Below are 22500 nucleotides of genomic sequence, written 5' to 3'. Positions count from 1 at the left end.
CAAACACACACACACACACACACACACACATACACACACACATATATACACATATTGATTCATTGATAGCACAGAACACACTTTAGCCATGTGTGATCGCAATCAATCAATGCAGACGACTTAGTGAATGGAAGTGTAAAATAATAATAATGATAATAATAATAATCGTACAATAATAACAGCACGTCATACTTCATTGATCACAATCACAGGGGAACCAAAATTGTATTATAGGCCGGCTTAGCATAAGACTAGAGATTTAGACGAGTCGCCGACAGAAACATGCCTACCTATCAAAGTCCAATATATTATTCTCCTTCTCGAGCATAGACCACGGTAATAAAATTAATATTCTCATGGATAAATCAAAATCCGTTTCAGTTGTCAGGTAAAACAAATAAACAACCCAACGTTGACATTTTGATAAATTAAGTAAACACAGCACATTGATATCAACTTACCAGTTTGTGACCATTGATACAGCAAAGTCTCGAGAATGATCAAAGCATTTTTTTCACATGTTATGTTTTGTTATGTAAGAGTCGGTTGCTACTTTGTCTTATGTGGGAGGAAACGTTCCTCGATTACGGACTACCTTGGCATTGCTATCCATGACCTCAAAGTCCTTCAGCGATCAACAAGGGTGTTGATGTATAGGCAAATATTGATATGTCACATAAAAAGCAATGCACAAAACAAATTAAAAGAGTCAAAAAGAAGCCATGTGAATCTATAATCTTTGGAAATAAGGAAGCGCTTTTCATAAACAAATGTGTAAAGAATGTGTAGTGTATGTAAACAATCACCCGAACAGATGTTATGAATGATCAGCGCATGCGCTTGCTTTGCTCATTTTGTCGTCTGCTCGACGCGAGTCAGCTGATGAGTAAATATCATTTTCCCGATGTTATATTCTTTCCCCTCAATATTATACTTAAATACCAAACATACTTAGAGAATACCATAAGAATAATCTTAATAAATAAACAACTAACCTGCAAATACAGAAAAAACCCTTCGAACGTGCATAGAAACTCACCCACAACGAAGCTCCCACAACACAGCACCGTATAAAATGCCGCAGTCTGTGCTATTTTTAAATCAAGTGTGTATTATTGCCGGAAGTTTATTTTTCCTTAGAAACAAAATGGCTGACACCACAGCGAAAACCTTTGAAACTGTTGGGGAAAGAAAAACTTAACGTTGAGAGCGAATAGAAAACAGAAAGCCAAGTAATGTGAAAAAATCCTTAGAATTTTTTATTTGTAGTGGATATCAAAGCCTCTTCAGCAATTGACCCATGTTAGAGATCACGAGTACTCTTATTTTTTCTCAGTTAACTTCTACTACGTCTCGATTCTCATTGAATCATTGACTTTGACTCTCTCTCTCTCTCTCTCTCTCTCTCTCTCTCTCTCTCTCTCTCTCTCTCTCTCTCTCTCTCTCTCTCTCTATCTATCTATCTATCTATCTATGTCTCCCTCTCTCTCACTCTCTCTCTCTCTCTCTCTCTCACACACACACACACTCTCTCTGTGGTAACTGTTACTGTTAGCCACGTTGTTACTGCTCTCTCCTATAGCCTATGGCTATACCCCCTCCCTCTCTAAGGTTAACTTTCTGTCCTCTTGGCTATTTGAGAGTTTTATTTATACAAAGAGGAACAAAAAAAATTTTTAAATGAAAGGCGTTCCGAAAGCTCGTGCTAAGGGAAACAACCCAAATATTCCCTCAACTAGCCCTTAGAAAAAATAAAACCTAGTAGACTAACCCTAATAGGGGAAACAAATACTCTAGCACCTTTACTAAGACTTATGACTAACACAAATAGAAAATAAATCCTCCGATCTCGAACTAACCCTAGTAGAAAACCTACCTACCTAGGACTGCTTTCAATACTTCACAAAACAAAATGGCGACGGAAAACCAAAACAATGGTCATAATATTAGGAAAGTTTTAACTTTCTCCAATCTATCAAGGTTTGTTCTAGAATTTTTTAAACGCTTCTATATATTGACAAATTGAATAAATAAACACATGACAAAAGATCCACGGTGAAAATACAAATTGAAAGAAATACTAGCATGAGGAGCTTTCGGAAGGCCTCCCCAACAAATTGATCTTTATCAAGCCACTACGTCAATGAGTTTTTCTTGTTTTCATGGTTTAAATGTTTCCAGTCGAGCAAAAGTCGCTTAGTTATCAATTATGCCCGATGCCAAGAGTACTGGCCTTCCAACCCTAACAAAAAACACTAATTGTAGATGCAAAAAAATATATTAAATATTAATCCTACCAGCCCCAGTTTCTTTCTTTGGATAAATAAAGCGTTTATTTTAACTCCCCGTGGGCAACTCGGTATATCTACTAATATTACAAAGTCATCGAAGTGGCATTATTTAATTTGAAAATTGGGGAGAAATTTCGTAAACTCCTCGGTCCAGCAGCTCTTTCAATTAGTATTTTCACCATGGATCTTTTGTCAGGTGTTTATTTATTCAATTTGACAATATATAGTAGCATTTTTTCTATTAGCACGAGGAGCTTACGGAAGGCCTCCCGAAAATTGTCCAATGAGACCATATCCAATCATTAGAAACCTTAACATTTGAATATTCCTTTGTTTTTGTAAATATTCATGAGACCGAACATGTTCCACTCTGCCAATTTTATTAGCTTTATGGATTCGTTTAAGTTAAAGCTACAGTTATTTGGACTCAATTCTGAAGTTTCCCATGGCTACACACAGAAAAAAGAGGATCTCATAGGAACTGTGCTATACGAGTCCAAATAGCCATGAGAGACTATTCAGACTCGAGTCTGAATTACCACTTCGATAAGTTAAATCATAGATGCAGCTCACGTTTACGCAGCTATCAACAAATGTTTAGTGTCACACAGATAGCTGTTGGGATTTTTTGATTTAATGTATTACAGTACAGCTGTATGTTAACTGTCGTCATTTTGCTTTATATTAGGCACATATATTTTAAAATACATAATTTAGCCAGTTGTTTTCTTCTGTGCCAATGATTATTTGCTAAATGACTTATATATCAACATTGGGACTTTATCAATATTGGCAATACAGATTTAAAGGAAAGAAAAAAAATCAAAACAATAGATCATCAATCGGTATTATCCGATAGTGACGAAAAGTGATCTTAGCTTCTGCTATAAATTCAGAATTTAGCAATTAGTTCCAAAGACTCAGTGATATCAAAACAGTTGAGACAGAACCAGAGGATTATGGCATTAAAATACACACTTCGAATGGTTTGAATCATGGGAGAATGGCAGTGTAGTTTTGCACAACATAACATGGCTTTCAACGTGCTGTCCTGTTTGACAGCTGAAACTGGAGTTTAAAAGATGATTTTATACATACACAGACATCTTCAAAATTGCCCCTATATAATCCTGATTTTGCTGTTATCTTGTAGCTTTTTACATGTGCCGTTGGTTTCCCGTCATTATAAAAAATAAATGTGTCTTCTTATTGACATGATTGCTTACTTCAACATTTTCTTGACATCTTGGTGATGTTGTTATTTATAGCCATACAAAACTGTAATCAAATATGACTTACCAGTCAAACCTCCTCACACATTGGTTTTGTTGTTCTCATCTGATTAGTATTGACTGGACTAAAAATAATTGACACTATTTTTAACAATGGGGGTACACATAGCTAGTTGGTAGAGCCTCACTTCACACCCAAGTGGTCTGAGGTTGATCTTGGGTGAAGTCGAGATTGTTTTCTCACCCCTTTTCCACCTAGCTTTCTGTTTGATCTGGCAGAAAGTGTTTTGTGATAAACTAGCTCCTATCCAAAGGGTAACAAGCAATTGCTATTGTCCATGTCACACTATAGAAACTAGGATAAACTCCAGGTCCATGAGCCTAATGACTGTAAAGAACTTTTTTTTTAAAGAATGGGACAAAAGGACAAAAAATGTGTGTGATAACAAATATTTGCGAAGCAAGAAATGGAAAGTCAATGTGATTGTATCTTGTCTGCAAAATGATAGCTTGAGGTCAGATTGATTGGGTGAGTGGTGAGGAAATGAAAGAAAAAAAAGTGGGTAGCTAGAAAGTGTTGTCTGCATTTGGTGAGCAAAATTAGTTTGAGCTATTGTGGCGTTAATGGAGATGTCAACGTTTGAATAAAGCGGATGATAGCAGTAAAGAAAATGGGCTTGAGGGTATGTTGTTGACTTGAAGGGATATTCACTAAGAGAGATTTGACTATAACTATGTTGTCTACACATTTTAAAAACAAATTTTATAGCGCATGGTAGTTTGCAGTTCATGCATTCTTAAAAACGTTAAGAATCATTCTTAAGTTTATATGTGTAAAGTGAATGTTGTTCCTGTCAGAAAAATTGTATTGATATCGCCTAATAGGTATCATGTCCCTGTTTCCATGTGTTAATTGTTGCTGTCGATTAGGGAACCTTTGTAAAGTGCTTTGAGCATGTTTAGTGAATGCTATCTAAATGCTCCAAGATTAAATACCATCTAAATCATTGTATTATTACTTCTTCAGTAAAAAAAAAGAAAAATGCCGACTATGAATCAAAGCGTGTATCAAGAAGTTCTTGGTTTGGATAATGGAAGATTCACCGCTGACTCTGTGAAGATGACATCCAGCCCAAGTCCATCCCCTATGATGAGCAGGCCGGCCAGTGCTATGGATCACTGTGATCAGGATTTCCGATTTGGACAGAGACCGAAGTAAGTTTGATTTTAAATAGATTTATATGGTTGGAAGACAATTACCTTCTGTTTTAATAAAAAATTCAGCCCAAATACCGGAGCATACTCAATGTCTCAATTGTTTCTATGTTACATGTTTGCGTTGAGAATATTGGCTATTAAGCTTAAATACTGGCCAACTAACGTCGCAGCGTTTGTGTGTGTTGAATCCATGACCTCAAGAAGTCGGGGAGAGAAGGCTCTAGTTAGACTAAGGTTTGAAGCGACTTTTTTGGGGGGTTGTGGATAGCTCATACGGTAGAGTCATGATCTTCCAGGCCAAGCAGAGTTGTCGTACCAGTAAGGTAATGGGTTCGAGACCCCATCGCCACCGCAAAGTTTTTATTCTCTGTTGTCTTTCCTACTCACTTCATTTCCTGTTATTTTAAGCCTTCATAGATTACTTTCAAGTAACACATCAGGAAGTCCAATTGAGATACACGCATTGTTCCCAAATACTGTTTAATACGTTTCTCTTGACGATTATGACACAAGATCACATGTGACACATCACCTCAAATCAGTATTAATAATACTAAGTAATAAACAAACATGAATATAACAGCTTCAAAAAAGAATAAAATATCAAATACGGAACGTTTCGGGCTCAAAACCCTTCTTCAGTCAACAAAATAAAACATTGAAAAAATAAATAGGTAAATAACTAAAGAAACAGATTAACAACAGAAAAATATTGAAGAGAAATATTGAAAGCATCTTCAATATTTCTCTGTCGTCGATCTGTTTTTTTTTAAAAAGTATAATGTATTTATGTTTATTGTTTATTTGCTGTTGGCTGAAGAAGGGTTTTGAGCCTGAAACGTTCCGGGTTTGGTACTTTGTTATTTTTCAAAGCTGTTGAATTCATGCTTGTTTATTACTTTGTACAGTTCAGAGCTTCAAGCAGCTTAGTATCACTTTGCCTTGTATTGATAATACAATTATGGTGGGAATGTTTATATGGTGGTGAAAACTGATTTTATACCAATGATAAATGTGAGACTTGTAATATTTTTTTTTTGGTTTCATTTAGAAGAAAGAATATAAATTCTAAAGTAGCTCAGTTGGTAGAGCACTGGCTTCACACACAAAGGGACTGAGATCGATCCCAGGTTAAGTCAAGATTTTTTCCGGCTCCCCTGATTAGGTTGCTAGGTCTAATAGATCTGGCTTCAATTCAGTATTATTTTGGGTAAAATTTTGATGCTAAAAATTGTATTTGTTAACTATGTCTTCAACCCAGTGATATTTTTTTGGTCAATTTAAATGCTAAAATTTGTATTTGTTAACTATCGGTTCAACACAGTAATATTTTGGGTCAATTTGAATGCTAAAAATTGTATTTGTTAACTATTGCTTCTTCACAGTGAGATGTTGGGTCAATTTAAATACTAAAAATTGTATCTGTTAACTATCGCTAAAACAAAGTTAAATATTGGGTCAATTTGAAATGTAAAAATTGTATCTCTTAACTATCGCATCGACACAGTATTATGTTGGGTTGATTTAAATGATAAAAATTGTATATTATGTTAACTATCGCTTCAACATAGTGTTATGCTATGTTGTCTCGGTTTAAAGGTTTAATATTGCATTTGTTAACAATCCTTTCAACACTGTTATATGTTGGGTCAATATAACTGCTAAAGACTGCATTTGTTAATGATAACTTCAACACAGTATTATGTTGGGTTGATTAAAATGTTAAAAATTACATTTGTTAACTATCACTTCAACACGACTTTAAAATACTGGGTCGAAATAAATGCGAAAATTACATTTGTTAACTATCACTTCAACACGACTTTAAAATGTTGGGTTGATATAAATGCTAAAAATTGCATTTTTTAACTATAGCTTCATAATTGCATTTTTTAACTATAGCTTCATAATTGCATTTTTTAACTATAGCTTCATTACATCCGTATGATTCAGATACCTAACAGAAAATCAAATATAAAATTATAATAATCAAAATCAAGTACATTTTATTTATCTGTGCTTAAAGTCTCCCTTTATTTATTTATTTTTTTTTTTTTTTTGAGTTGTGAATTCAATTCTCACCTTCGAAATAACTTGGACAGAGCACGGATTAGACTCGTTTATTCACATTTGTTTATAAAAAAAAATTTCTAGCAGATTTAATGTGACCCACTATCTCAACATGCTATTATGTTGTGTACTCATAAATCAGTTGTTTTTTTTTGGTGGGTTTTACTCGTAGTAGTCCTTCAGAGCCATTGGGCCCTTGGAGCCGGAGTTTTATCCGGTTTCTACAGCGTGAAACGGACTGTAGAAATTGCTTGCCACCTCTGTAGGAAAGGATTCTAGCCTATCATAAAGTACCTTCTGCCAGATCTAACAGATCCAGTTACCTAATCACTGCTTGGTGGACAGGTAAAGGGGGTTGGTCCAGAAAAGAATCTCGATTTTACCCTTGGTTGATATTGGTCCTTTTGCATGTGAGCTCATGGTCTACCAAATGAGTTATTAGGACCCCCTTAATCAATTTGGACATATAATAATAATAATAATAATAATAATAATAATAATAATAATAATAATAATAATAATAATAATAAAAATAATAATAATAATAATAATAATAATAATAATAATAATAATAATAATAATAATAATAATAATATTATTATTATTATTATTATTATTATTATTATTATTATTATTATTATTATTATTATTATTATTATTATTATTTTATTATTAATAATAATAATATAATTATTAATATTATTATCATCATCATCATCATCATCATCATCATCATCATCATCATCATCCTAAGAATATAACCATTACTTTTGTCTTGGCAAAACAAGTACAATCAAAGGGAAGCGACCGTAATAATACCATGCCTCAATTTACATGAGCAACAAGTGGATTGATTAGCTCCCATTATTCATGACAAAATCGCCCTTCCACCCAATTCATGAGTGGGTTACTCGTTTTGCATGGTGTATAACCCGTATTGTAAATGTTGCTGCTCGAAGCTCGAAGAAATAAATAACAATGTGGAATTGAATGTAAGCTTCAATTTAATTGACGAAAACAGATAAAATTGACGTTTCGAGTTTCCCCTTTATATCAACAAAATAGGATGAATGAAATTATTACTACAGACGAATGAGATCATGTGGTACTTGTGTTGTTAAGCTGAAAAAACAACGTCACTACCACGTTATCTCATTCGTCTATAGAGTTTCATTCATCCTCTTTTGTTGATAAAGGGGAAACCCGAAACGTCCATTTTATCTGTTTTCGTATATTAGATTGAAGCTTACATTCAATATCACATTGTTATTTATTTCATGGTGTTTAGCTCATCTTTCGGTGGAGAGGGTAGAGAGACTGTTTGATGTTTATCCCCAACGATAAGCATTTGTTTTCTTGTTTTAAATTTATAAATAAATAGGCTACATTAAAATAATAAATTTAAAAAACACATTAATTTAACGTATGTAAGAGATAGGACGTAGAGAGAGAGAGAGAGAGAGAGAGAGAGAGAGAGAGAGAGAGAGAGAGAGACGAGACGAGAGAAAGGGAGAGAGAGGGTGAATATATATATATATATATATATATATATATATATATATATATATATATATATATATATAAATATATGTGTGTATTAGAGAGAGAGAGAGAGAGAGAGAGAGAGAGAGAGAGAGAGAGAGAGAGGAATGAGAGAGAGAGAAAGAGAGAGAAATTAGAGAGAGAAAGGGAGCGAGAGAGAGGAATGAGAGAGAGAAAGAGAGCAAGAGAGAGAGTGAGAGAGAGAAAGAGAGAGAGACAGAGAGAGAGAGAGAGAGAGAGAGAGAGAGAGAGAGAGAGAGAGATATTTTATACCGTTCAGATTCGTGCTCCATTTGGGAAAGTTTTCTTTTAGGTTGGCGAGACGGTGAATGAATTGGGATTGGGGGGGGGGGGGGGGGGGGGGGGGGGGAGGGGGGGGGGATATAATATTATTTCGACCGGAAATAAAAGTAAATTTACGGTATGAACGGGACACAGCAAATGGCTCCACTCTCAGGGGATTAGGCTATTATTATTATTATCGGCAGTTATTTCCCCTGGATGATTGCCTGAATGATGTTGCCATGGACGCTAACAAAGACGCTGGTTGCTAGGCCTGCGGGATGTAATTGAGCTGCGGTATTTTGCGGCTTGCTCAATGGAATTGAGGGTGGAGAATGATAGGGTTGGGGGGGGGGTGTCGAATGTGTGTGTGTGTGTGTGTGTGTGTGTGTGTGAGAGAGAGAGAGAGAGAGAGGGGGGGGGGTAGGAAGATTATACTGGCTTCATGCATTTGGGCTGTCAAATAGTGATTGATGATGTTTGTAATGAAGGATATGCGTAATCAATAGCTTGGCACCTCGTCGCTGCATTCATCTTCTTCAGAATCGTCAATGACGTCAGCATTTTTGCCTCTATCACCGCCAGTGTGAAGGCTATTGTTGTCTTCATCATCATCATAATCATCATCATCATCATCATCATCATCATCATCATCATCATCATCATCATCATCGTCATCATCATTATCATCATTAATCATCAATTATTATACACTAACAACTACAAGACACACACACACACACACATACACAGACACACAAACAATCAAAAACAACAATAATAGAAGCGATAGCAGCACCACCACATCCCAAAAGCATTAACAGCAACAACAACAGCAACAACAATTTGAAAATTCTTTTCACTTCTATCACATATCAGATGCTCCGAATCCTTGACGAATATTAAATTTCCGTTGTCTTTTTAATTTTAATGCTTTTTGTTTGTTTTATTTCTTTTCTTTTTTCTTTTCTTTTCTATTTTTTTTTACCTCTTCAATGAATTGGATTATTTCTATAATATACCATCTGGTACCGTCTTTAATATGAAAAAAAAAATCCTTCCGATCGATTTGGCCCCTGGTGTCAATCAGAGTGTAACCCGGTTCTATAAAGTGAAACGGACAATAGCAATAGGGCAGAGAAGTTGTGACGTACGCCTTATACTATTCCGGTTCCACAATCGTTGGAAGTGTGTATGTAACCCGTCCTTCTTGGGAGGACTTATACTTGTAATGAATAAGTTACGTATTGAATCGTAAGACCGTATATTATCTATTTTAGTAGCAGGATGTACAGACAGATTCTTAAGATTACGGGATGTAAAAGAGCGAGGATAAATGTATCTCTATTGACGACCAGCTTATATTTAGACTAGAAAATATGATGCCATCAATCTGAATCCAGAACATCAGTTACACAAGGTATTTATCCAGTCCTCTAGAGTAGTTGTTTTAGCACTTCCAATGAGATTGAAACCAGTTGTTTTTTGTTTTTTTTGACACACCACTTTTGTTCCCTATGACTTGCTACCCTTTGGATAGTGCGCTAGTCTATCGCAAAGTACTTTCCGCCTGATCTAACAGACCCAGCTACCCAATCACTGCCGGTTCGAGCCCCGCTTCAGGGACTTTTCCCTTTTTTTTTCCTTGGGCAAGATGATTAACCCCCAATTTTCTCACTTAGACAACATGGGTGATTCCTGTTGATATCAGACATCTTGTTTGATGGATTATCTTCTCTATTCCTTCATGGAATGTCTGGGCGACTGGATTGTATGGTGCCGTTGCGAAAGGGTGTAATTTATAAAAAAATATTTTTTAATAGATAGAAGTAGACGTGTGGACAATTCTTGTGACCATGACATTTGAACCGTGAAAATTAGTTCGTAAAGTTTATAGTTAGTGAAAGGAATGAAACAGATACCAAGGTTGAATAGATAAAGAAATAGATAAATTGATTAATTGATAAATAAATAGTAAAATAAGTAATAACTTAATAAATAATTAAATGGATGAATAGATATATTCAATATAAATACACAGATACACAAAGAACCACGTGAATAAATAAATAAATAAATGAATAAGAAACAAAAGCTAGATGATAGAATACATAATTAATAAATAAATAAATAGATGGATAAATAGATAGATATACTAATATTTAAATAGGTAGATAAATAAATAAAGTTAAATCAATCAATAAATAAATGATAACATGAATTAACAAAATTGTATAAATAAATAAATAAATAAATAAATAAATAGATAAATAAATGGATAAATAAATAAATAAATGGATAAATAAATAAATAAATAAATAAATTGAAACCTTGAAATAGTTGATTAGAATCGATGGTTCAAAAAATGCATTCTAGCTGGTCTACCCATTACGATTCCCATTTAGCGTGTCATTGATTATTAGCCCATTAGAATATCATACGGTCAATCAGTTTATTTGATTGTTTCACAGTTTTCATGACGCAGGTCGGCGGGTGAGGAATAACGTGAGGTCTTCAGGTGTTTGTGGGGAACGCTATTGCTGCCGTACTCGGAAAAAAACTCATATTTAAAAATTTGGCCAGAAAACTCGTCCTTCAAATATCGATCGATTTAAATGACCTTCATCTTGGCAAAAAAAAAACCTCTCAAACCTGGGATTTCGCGAAGGTGATAATTACTCATTAACGTGGATTGCAAAAAAAAAAAGAAACAATAACAAAGACCCGCGTGACGTCAACTTCATTCTATCTATATTTTTAGGTTTGTGCAGCGCCCAGTGAGTTGTCGTTGGTGGTGCTCAAGGAAACAAATGATTCCATTGGTTGAACTATTGAATACAACTCACCATTTGTTTTCTTTTGGAGCCATCGACTTGTCTTTTGACCTCATTTTTTTTTTAGGTCAGCGCCAGGATTTGAGTTGACAAAAAGCTCCGGTCACATACCGGAGCCATCGTTATGTTATAGCCTGATACTGAAATCCAAAAGGACTGGCAGCTTGACGTCATTATTTGATTTTTGCACCGCCTAGTGAGTTGTCGTTAGTAGAGCTCATGGAGACAAATTATTACATTGGTTGAACTATTGAATACAACTCACGATTTGTTTTCTTTTGTGGCAAAAGACTGGCATTTTGACGTCATTTTTTGGTCAGTATCAGGCCATAACTTTACGAAGGCCACGCACGTACCCTGAGCCTCATGTCAAAGAGCGATCGGTCAGCTACCCATTATGTAACTACAGTAAGCACTGAACCGAACGTTGCCAAATATTTGGAAATGTCTTATTGTTTCTCTATTTAACTCTTAACCCGTGGTGGGTCATGCGGTGGCATTTGCCGTCTTATGATAAATGGGCTTAGTTTTTTAAGGATTTGTTTTATGTTTCAATTGGATTCAACAGTCTTTTTTTCACGTCCGCCCAGCAACCACCAGCTTGGTTCTAAACAAAGAATATTGGTACTCTTTATTCTTCATGCTGGCTAGAACTTTTTTACATGTCATGTGATCAGAATGTATACAAGTCAAAACATGATCAGATTTATAATGCCTTTCTCCTCTGGATACACTTTTCTGCTCGTCGGAGAAATATTTCATAAGGGCGTCCGCCATTGTTCCGATAGTTTTGAGCCAGTTACTAAGTTATTTTGCGTCATTACGAGGAAGTGACGTCATGACTGTTGAAGCCAATTTCAAAATGTTGGGTTTCTGATAGTGTGACATTGCACATTATTACTCCATGACCCAGATATTATTGTGCGCCGTGAACCGGATAAAATTAAAACAACTCATTTTTGTTTACGTTACATACGTCCTTTTACCATATGATATGCCAGACTTGCCAACTCAAATAGGGTTCAACAGTCGTGACGTCACTTCCCTCGTAATGACGCACAGTAACTTAGTAACTGGTTCTAAACTATCGGAACAATGGCGTAAAGAATAATTTTCTTCGATTTCCTTTGTTTAGACCCAAACTGCTGGTTCCTGGGCGGACGTGACATCAGACTATTGAATCCTTCGCGAAGTCCCAGGTGTTAGAGTTGTTTTGTTTTTTTCCAAGATGAGGGTCTTTTAAATCGATCGATATTTGAAGGACTAGTTTTCTGGCCAAATTTATAAATATGGGTTTTTGCAGAGTATGGCATAATAATAAAATCAACGATATCGATATGTACCCTTTGTCCATACCCCATAATCAACCTCTCACTTTGATGGAATCTAAGACCGCTGTAATAGGGAAGAAAAGTCGTGACATCAAACCCTCCACTCTTTTGGTTCCTAAATCATTGGGAATGTGTATGTATGTAACCAGTCCTTCGGAATGCTAAAAATGATTAGGTTACATAAGGTAGCATCAAGAAAATATATATTAAAATTGTCCCAACTATCGAGAGCCTCTGTGGTGTAATGGTAACACGTCTGACCGGTAATCATGAGGTCTGAGGTTCGATCCCCAGTCGAGGTAGACTGATTTTTTTGGTATGATTTTTATTTCTTGTATATTTCTTTCTTGCTTTGTCTGGCACCTTTCATACACACTTGTTCAGATCTTTATCAAACAATAAATACACACACCTTACACCTCAAAAACACGCTCTATTTCTTCGCTACCATAAGTCTATTTCCACCCCTCCCTCTCTCTCTCTCTCTCTCTCTCTCTCTCTCTCTCTCTCTCTCTCTCTCTCTCTCTCTCTCTCTTCCCAAATCCTATGTTGAATAACAATGTTCCTTTTACGCCGGCGAAACTGCAATCAATCCCATAATAAATCGAGAAAGAAATTTGCGTAAGATACACAACAATTAACTATTAGCCTATTCATGCCTATCTATTCACAATAGGGGGAAGGAAAAAAAACAGGATTCAGGTCAGGCTCATTGTTCAGATACCAAAGCAAACAAAAATCCTTCTGACACCTTTCAAGACGCACCACAAACATTGTGATCGCCTCATTAATCAGATTACTGCCATTCTCTGGAAAAACACGTATTTAAAATTTTGGCCAGAAAACGCGTCCTTCAAATATCGAGTGTGAAACCACTCTTCCCGAGGACTGCATACATACAAGCCTTGTGTAACTGAATCTTATAGTTTCTGCTGAGTGGTGGCGTCTTATTTTCTAGTCTAAATAAATCATGCCGGTCGTCAATAAAGATCATCCATCCACTCTCGTTTAGGTCCCGTCACTCTAATAATCTGCACTACAGATAACATCCCGCTACCTTATAATTCAATATGTAACCTATTCAGTATTAGTTCTCTCAAAAGGACTAGTTACATGCACACTTCCAATGATTTTGGAACCGGAATGGAAGAAGGCGTGACGTCACGACGTCTCTGCCCTATTGTTGCTTAATGGGGGGAAAAAGGACACTATGGAGTAATAAATATGACATCAAATTTCTACTCGTGTTGTATCCATTGTATTTATGAAGTTGCTTTTTAGAGTGACTATATTGTTGTTTTATGACACCCCCAGTTCACTCTATCAAAGTGGTGCACCCTTTTAAAAATAATTCGACAATGCTGGGGTGTATTATACTTTTATTTGAAAAGCACTGTGTTTAAAAAACGCGTCCTTCGGGTACCACAGGTTTTTTTCATAGTGGCCAAGAATTCACAAGTTCAAAGAATATTATATGAAAACCTGGAGGTAATTTTTATTCAACGATATTTGAAGTTAGAAAAGTTAAAAATGATTTAAAAAAAAAAAAAAGAGTCTGGCCAAATAAATGAAAAAAAGTATTTTCTTTTTCTGTGCACTACTCTACTTCAGTGCGCTGTCTGTTCCTTTATTTCCAATAACTTTGTCAATATTTCTAGTTGGCAGGCATTCGTTTGATCCTGCTTGCGTTATGAGATTGCTATTGTTGTGATTGGCGGATTGTGTGTATGTGTGTGTGTGTGTGTGTGTGTGTGTGTGTGAAAGAGAGAGAGAGAGAGAGAGAGAGAGAGAGAGAGAGAGAGAGAGAGAGAGAGAGAGAGAGAGAGAGAGAGAGTTCGTCACACTGAGGAGTTAAGATCTGAGAAGACATTACTGACACAATGTTATGATTTCTAACGCATAACGTACGACAAAATTCTTTGAATGGTTTTAACATACAACAGTGAGTATTTTTTTATTACAATGTTTTTGATCTTCTTTGGGTTGATGCTATGCGTTTAGGCAAAGTAGTCATAATATCCGCCAGCCGGATATAGATAGTATGACGTTGACGCCACTCAGGGCTTTGTTATTGATTTTTGCCATCCATGTTTATGAGTAATTCTGACTAAACTGTAACCAGAGTATATACGTTCAAGGTTACACACATTTTGTGTGTGTTCGTTCATTATATTTCCGGATGGCAATGTTGTGAGCTTCTTAGCACACAAAACCGTGGTTAATCTTTAACGTTTATAGATAGTATGCGCTTGGCTAAGAAGCTCATAACATTGCCATCCGGAAGTATAACGGACCAACACACAAAACTGTATGTAACCATGAACTTTTATAGTGTGGTTAATACAGTTCAGTGAGCATTACTCATGAACGCGGATGGCACAAAACAATAACAAAGACCTGAGTGACGTCATCTTCGAACTATCTATCGTGTCTGATTGATAGACGTTAGTGAGAACTAATCATTAAAATGGCTGTCTTAGAACAATAACAAAGAGCTTGGTGGCGTCCGCTGACCCAAAATGTCCACAATAGTCTTCAAAAGTCGTATTGTCACTTCCTTCCTAATGACGTATGGTAACTTAGTAACACTGGCTCTAAACTATCAGAACAATGGCGGACGCCGTATGAAATATTTCCCCGGCGAGCTTAAACGCGTATCCAGAGGAAAAAACCCCCATCAATTTGATCATGTATTGACTTTTACACATTCTGATCACAAGGCATATGAAAAGGGAATGAAAAGTTCTAGCCAGCATGAAGAATAAAAGTAATGATTTTCTTTGTTTAGAACCAAGATGGCCGCCGTTGCCGGGCGCGTGACATCAGACTATTGAATCCAATACTAGAATGTGTAACATGGACCGTTGAAAGTCTGATTAATAAAAACAATTTAGTGAGAATTACTCATAAAAATGGCTGCCGAAAAACAATAACAAAGACCGAGTAACGTCAAATTCTTTCTCGCTATAGATAGTTCGAAGATGACGTCACTTAGGTCTTTATTATTACTTTTTGCCATCCGCGTTTATGAGTAATGCTCACTGAACTGTATTAACCCGACTATAAACGTTCATGGATACACACAGTTTTGTGTGTTGGCCAGTTATACTTCCGGATGCCAATGTTGTGAACTTATTAGCCAAGTGCATAGCAGATAGTATGCGCTTGGCTAAGAAGCTCATAACATTGCCATCCGGAAGTATAACGGACCAACACACAAAACTGTATGTAACCATGAACTTTTATAGTGTGGTTGATACAGTTTAGTGAGAATCACTCACAAACGCGGATGGCAAAATACAATAACAAAGGCTTGCGTGACGTCATCTTCGTTCTATCTATAGATAGTATGCGCTTGGCTAAGAAGCTCACAACATTGCCATTCGGAAATAATTCGGACCAACACACAAAACTATGTGTAACCTTAAACGTATATTATAGTCTGTTTAATACAGTTTAGTAAGAATTACTCATAAACGCGGAAGGCCAAAAAAAAACCCCCAATAACAATGACTTGAGTGACGTCAGATTCATTCTATCCATGGAATATTGTTGTTATTCTCACATTTAAGTCAGTTTTCTTCCTAATCTCTGTTCTGCAATACTCTGGGGAAAAAAAACAAAAAACAAAAGACACACACACACACAAACGCACAATAAAAGAACAAAAACAAAAATAAATAAACCCTCAAAAAACAGCCGGTTCAGAGGTTCCATCACTAATTAAACAAAGATGAATGGGCATGATCTATAGATAATTCGAAGATGACGTCACTCAGGTCTTTGTTATTGTTTTTTGCCATCCGCGTTTATGAGTAATGCTCACTGAACTGTATTAACCCGACTATAAACGTTCATGGATACACACAGTTTTGTGTGTTGGTCCGTTATACTTCCGGATGGTAATGTTATAAGCGTCTTAGCCAAGCGCATACTATCTATATTCCATGTGCTTGAGGTCATTGATCACATTGCAAAGTGTGCTCAAATTGACCCACATAATGAAAAGTGTTCACAGCTTTTGATATATCTTACATCACGATTGGTCATTAAATGAAATTTAAAAATTTTTGTTCAGCTTGACACACGGGTATATTTATAACTTTCATAATCAAAGCAGCGTGTTTACATTTGTTAAGAAATATCCGTCGTTGGACCTCAACAAATCATGTGATTGATGACTCGGTTGGACGAAAACATGAATATAGATCACTCCCATTATTTTACCCTTATTATCTCTTTCTTCCCTCTCTCTCTCTCTCTCTCTCTCTCTCTCTCTCTCTCTCTCTCTCTCTCTCTCTTTATCTCTCTCTCTCTTTATCTCTCTCTGTCTCTCTCTCTCTTTATCTCTCTCTCTCTCTCTCTCTCTCTCTCTCTCTCTCTCTCTCTCTCTCCGTGTTTGTGTGTGTGTGTGTGTGTGTGTGTGTGTGTGTGTGTGTGTGTGTGTGTGCACTACACTGACTTCATTGCGTTACAACTTAGTTTTGCACTTGACTGTCGTAAATATTCTTGTCAGCTTTATGATCGTTTGCTCTTTTCTGTTACGATCAGAATAATGATATTATAACAAAATAGCTACACCCGCCCTAAAACAAGGCTATTCATTGTTATCAGTGCGTGTGTTTAATTGACACGTTCGGTTACACATTATGGCGTCTCTATACAAAAAGCACCTTTTGTCTTGTTGCGTGTTTTGTTTTGTTTTTTTTTCTTTGTTTTGTGGGGTTTTTTAATTTTAAATTTCAACCCCACCATCAAATTTGTGACCTGGCGTCTCAAGATAGTATTTTGTCCGAATGGATCGGACCCCTTTAAATGAATTTAATTATTAAACTGGTAAGAAATATATATATGAACTATTAGTTGTGAGTGTGTGTGTGTGTGTGTGTGTACGTTTGTTTTGTTATTTGTTGGTTTTCTTTTTTTTTAATTTAATTTTATTTCTATTTTATTTTATTTATATATTTTTTTTTATTAATTAATTATTTATTTATTTTATTATTTATTATTATTATTATTATTATTATTATTATTATTATTATTATTATTATTATTATTATTATTATTATTATTATTATTATTATTATTATTATTATTATTATTATTAATTAAATATATGCAAATTAAGTGTTTATGCATACCGGTCAAAATCTCGAGTTTGGAGAGTTTTTGGCCAATGAAAGAGTCGATTTTAAGTCGATCGTTTATTTGAAGAACGATTTTACTTTGAACGGTTTTGAATAGTGGGTTTTTAGTTAGATGTATAATACCTTTCATCTCATGAGAACGCATTTATTATGAACATTGTTTTTATGTGTTGTGTTTGATTTGTAAACCGATAGTCATTACACATGTTTTGTATAGCCTTTTATTTTTAATTGTTTTGTTTGTTATCTTGGTAGTAGCTCATTAGATTTTATATTGTTATTATTATTATTATTATTATTATTATTATTATTTATTATTATATTATTATTATTATTATTTTATTATATTATATTATTATTATTCACCTTATTATTATTATTATTATTATTATTATTATTATTATTATTATTATTATTATTATTATTATTATTATTGTTATTATTATTATTATTTATTATTTTATTATTATTATTATTATTATTATTATTATTATTATTATTATTATTATTATTATTATTATATTATTATTATTATTTTATTATTATTATTATTATTATTTCTTTTATTTTAAACATTGAGCGCGTGTGTGTGTGTGGGTGTGTGTGTGTGTGTGTGGCGGTTATAATATGGTAAATACATTTTAGTGAGAATTGCTCATAAACGTGGGTGGCAAAAATACAATAACAAAGACCAGAGTGACGTCAACTTCGTTCTATCTATAGATGGATCGAAATTGACGTCACTCAGCTCTTAGTTTTTGTTTTTAGAGCCATTTTAATAATGATCAATTCTCACTTGATTTGCTCAATCAGACCATAGATGTTAAAGATTATACACATTTTTATGTGATGGTACCAATGATCAGGCGTATAGATCTCGTGAGTATTTTACTGAAACGCACATCGTGGATGGTAATACCGTGTAGTTTGCTTAGCTTAGCAGTACTGCCATTGGTTATGTCCCCTTCCACTAGGTGTCTTTTATTAATCAGTAGATTATTGACCAATTAAAATTCGGGAGTGTGACACACCTCAAGCCCGCTCGGACAAACATATCTGATTGTTTACAAACAGTAGATTGAAGTAAATACTCTTCAACAGTCGTAACGTCACTTCCTTCCTAATTACGCATGGTAACTTAGTAACACTGGCTCTAAACTATCGGAACAATGGCGGACGCCAGTAAGAAATATTTCTCCGGCGAGCATAAAGGGTATCCAGAGGGAAAAAAACACATACATTTGATCATATTTTGACTTTTACACATTCTGATCACAAGACATATGAAAAGTTCTAGCCAGCATGAAAAATAAAAAGTAATGATTTTCTTTGTTTAGAACCAAGATGGCCGCCGTTGCCACGCGGCGTGACATCAGACGATTGAATCGTATTGGCATCACTCTGATCGTTGTTATAATTTTTATACCATTTTGGATGACTATTTCTCATCAGGTTTACGCAATCAAACTTTAAACGTTAAAGGTACACATACTTTTATATGATGGTACGATTGACCAGACATGTAGAAGTAGTGAGTATTTTACTCAAATACATACCATTGACGGTAAATCCTGAGTTATTTGATTAGTTTTGCACTAACTGCCATTGTTTACATTCAGACTGTCCGAGGGGCGTGGCTATGTCCTTCCCTTCCACGAACGATCTATTCCACTCAAACACGAAATAAATGCTATACGTATTGAATGCTATTTTGAAAGACTTTTTAGAATGATTTTATTAATAAAGTGTTGAGAAATGGATTGACTTTTGCGTTATTGAATCGGCACTCATGCTTTGTTGTAGATTTTTTTGGCGTTCAATTGAGATTTCATTACGGTACTGAAACATATTAAAAAGATATTGATGTATTCTTTGATACATATTGATTTGAGTTCGATAGGTATAGGATTAACCAGTTAACAAAGGAATCACTGCTGAAAGACCCCATGTTCTACTCCACTTACCGATATAAAATGTACTGGGTTATTCAAAACGAATCGTCAAATACATAATAGATATCGTGTCTGTACAACCTGCTCCCACGGGTGTCAAGGAATGAATCAATTAAAGGACCGAATTGTAGCTGTCGTTAGTTCTACTAGAGATACTTCTCTCTAGAAAGTGTAACCCGACTTCAACAACAACAAAAATCAATCAAGACTTCGAAAAGGGTAGAGACGGAAGTATGTAACCTTTTCTCCGGTCTTCTTCTTCTTCTTCTTCTTCTTCTTCTTCTTCTTCTTCTTCTTCTTCTTCTTCTTCTTCTTCTTCTTCTTCTTCTTCTTCTTTCTTCTTCTTCTTCTTCTTCTTCTTCTTCTTCTTCTTCTTCTTCTTCTTCTTCTTCTTCTTCTCTTCTTCTTCTTCTTCTTCTTCTTCTTCTTCTTCTTCTTCTTCTTCTTCTTCTTCTTCTTCTTCTTCTTCTTCTTCTTCTTCTTCTTCTTCTTTCTTCTTTCTTCTTCTTCTTCTTCTTCTTCTTCTTCTTCTTCTTCTTCTTCTTCTTCTTCTTCTTCTTCTTCTTCTTCTTCTTCTTTCTTCTTCTTCTTCTTCTTCTTCTCTTCTTCTTCTTCTTCTTCTTCTCTTCTTCTTCTTCTTCTTCTTCTTCTTCTTCTTCTTCTTCTTCTTCTTCTTCTTCTTCTTCTTCTTCTTCTTCTTCTTCTTCTTCTTCTTCTTCTTCTTCTTCTTCTTCTTCTTCTTCTTCTTCTTCTTCTTCTTCTTCTTCTTCTTCTTCTTCTTCTTTCAGCGTATTCCTCATTTTGCAGGTTTGCCATAATGGATACCACATCTCCATGCATCTCGGTTCAGAGCATCATCTTCTTCCAGGCCCAGTTCTTTCATATCGTCCTTTACCTTATCCAACCATCTAGTCTTTGGGCGTCCCTTTTTTCTAATTCCCGCTATTTGTAAGTCCAATACTCCCTCTCTCGTCTCTAAACAGTCCGAATCATTTCAATCTATCTTCTCCCATCTTTATTGATTGATTCTTCATTTCAGTCAACCTGTCTCCGGACAATTTATAAATAATGAACATGTTACATATAAGGTGACATAACTATTTTAGTCGCAGGATGTATTGGCAGCAGCTTTTAATGGTGCTCTCACTACTATGTTATGACGACCGAACCAATCAGCAAATTCTTCACCGCACTCGTGCACCGTCGCAAACCCGCCCGGAAGCTTCGTCACAACAAACCGTTCAACTAGATGCTCTACGGTTTCGGGTTCTAGCCCACATCGGGTAGATGTTGGACAGGTGGAAAGTCCCCACTGATGGAGCGATTGTATTGGCAGATTTCTATGATAACGGGGCTCAAAAGAGCGAGGGCGGGTGATCTGTATTGACGACCAGCATATATTTAGGCTAGAAAATAAGATGTCATCACTCTGACACTAGAATATCAGTTGCACAATCATTGTATCCAGTCCTCCGGAAGACCAGCTTTACACTTCCAATCATATTGGAACCAGTATTTTGACATCACACTTCTGTTCCCTAGTAAAAACATGAGTAAGTGTTGAACACGTTTTAAAATGTACCGGTTGTTAACTTAATGTATTTTGGTTTAAAACTACTTGTTTCAGATTAATGGAACTCTTTGTGACTAAAGCATAATAAAATGTTTCTTTAATTTGGTGTGTGTTTCAAGTGTGTGTCTTTATTGCTTACTGAATTATGTATGGCCCTTTGAAATGTGACGAATTATTTTGAATAATCCTGTATTACAATATTAACTTGCTGTGTTCTCCCCATAAACCCCGCACACTATTGACATAGATAGCACAATGAAGTACATACAATACAATGTGTGACGCATTGCCTCAAAACTGTAATAACGTTGGGGTGAACCTGGTAAGAGGAGGTGACTTCCAAAACCTGTTAAGTCCCTTTTTCGGCATTTCTAGTTAATTGCTTTTTATTATCATTTGCGCTTTAAAACAATAGCCTGACTGTTTTAAAAATTCGAGTCTTACCTGTTGATTCTTAGGTGTCCAATATATATTCCAAAGTGTCCAAATATTCATTCCAAGGTGTCCAAATATATATTCCAAATTGTCCAAATATATATTTCAAGGTGTCCAATATATGTTTCAAGGTGTCCAAATATACATTCCAAATTGTCCAAATATATATTTCAAGGTGTCCAATATATGTTTCAAGGTGTCCAAATATATATTCCAAATTGTCCAAATATATATTTCAAGGTGTCCAATATATATTTCAAGGTGTCCAAATATATATTCCAAGGTGTCCATTATGTATTTCAAAGTGTCCAAATATATATTCCAAGGTGTCCATTATATATTCCAAATTGTCCAAATATATATTCCAAGGTGTCCATTATATATTCCAAAGTGTCCAAATATATATATTCCAAGGTGTCCACTATATATTCCTGGGTGTCAAATTTGTGTTCCAAGGTGTCAAATTTATAGTTGAACGAAGATGGCGTCACTCTGGTCTTTGTTATTTGACGTCATTATTTGGTTTTTGCACCGCCTAGTGAGTTGTAGTTAGTAGAGCTCATGGAAACAATTATTTCATTGGTTGAAGTGTT

At 35.2% G+C, this 22500-nt stretch overlaps 2 protein-coding genes across 9 annotated transcripts in view; one reads left to right on the top strand and one right to left on the bottom strand.

Annotated features, from left to right (window-relative positions):
- The window catches only part of LOC144959095 (sodium-driven chloride bicarbonate exchanger-like), a 205350-nt gene extending 204261 nt beyond the window's left edge, over positions 1–1089 (bottom strand). The window contains exon 1 of the mRNA XM_078891497.1: positions 996–1089. The gene's annotated coding sequence lies outside the window, so the exon portion shown is untranslated. The remainder of the gene's footprint in view (positions 1–995) is intronic.
- Positions 212–22500, top strand: part of LOC144959097 (flagellum-associated coiled-coil domain-containing protein 1-like) — a 58698-nt gene continuing 36409 nt past the window's right edge. For 2 of the 8 annotated variants that reach the window (XM_078891505.1, XM_078891501.1), the window contains exons 1-2: positions 212–336; positions 4551–4738. In XM_078891505.1, coding sequence (XP_078747631.1) covers positions 4566–4738 — 173 coding nt within the window. In that variant the 5' untranslated portion in view covers positions 212–336; positions 4551–4565. Of the gene's footprint in view, positions 389–1128; positions 1233–4550; positions 4739–14528; positions 14743–22500 lie in introns of those variants that run through there. The other 6 variants (XM_078891504.1, XM_078891502.1, XM_078891503.1 and 3 more) reach the window with 6 other exon arrangements.

This window comes from Berghia stephanieae, chromosome 13, assembly GCF_034508935.2.
Source record: "Berghia stephanieae isolate SIO BIC M18660-M18661 chromosome 13, UCSD_Bste_1.3, whole genome shotgun sequence".
NCBI classification, from domain to species: Eukaryota; Metazoa; Mollusca; class Gastropoda; order Nudibranchia; family Aeolidiidae; genus Berghia; species Berghia stephanieae.
Note: the sequence above shows the minus strand (reverse complement) of the source record. Positions and strands in the feature narration are given on the sequence as shown.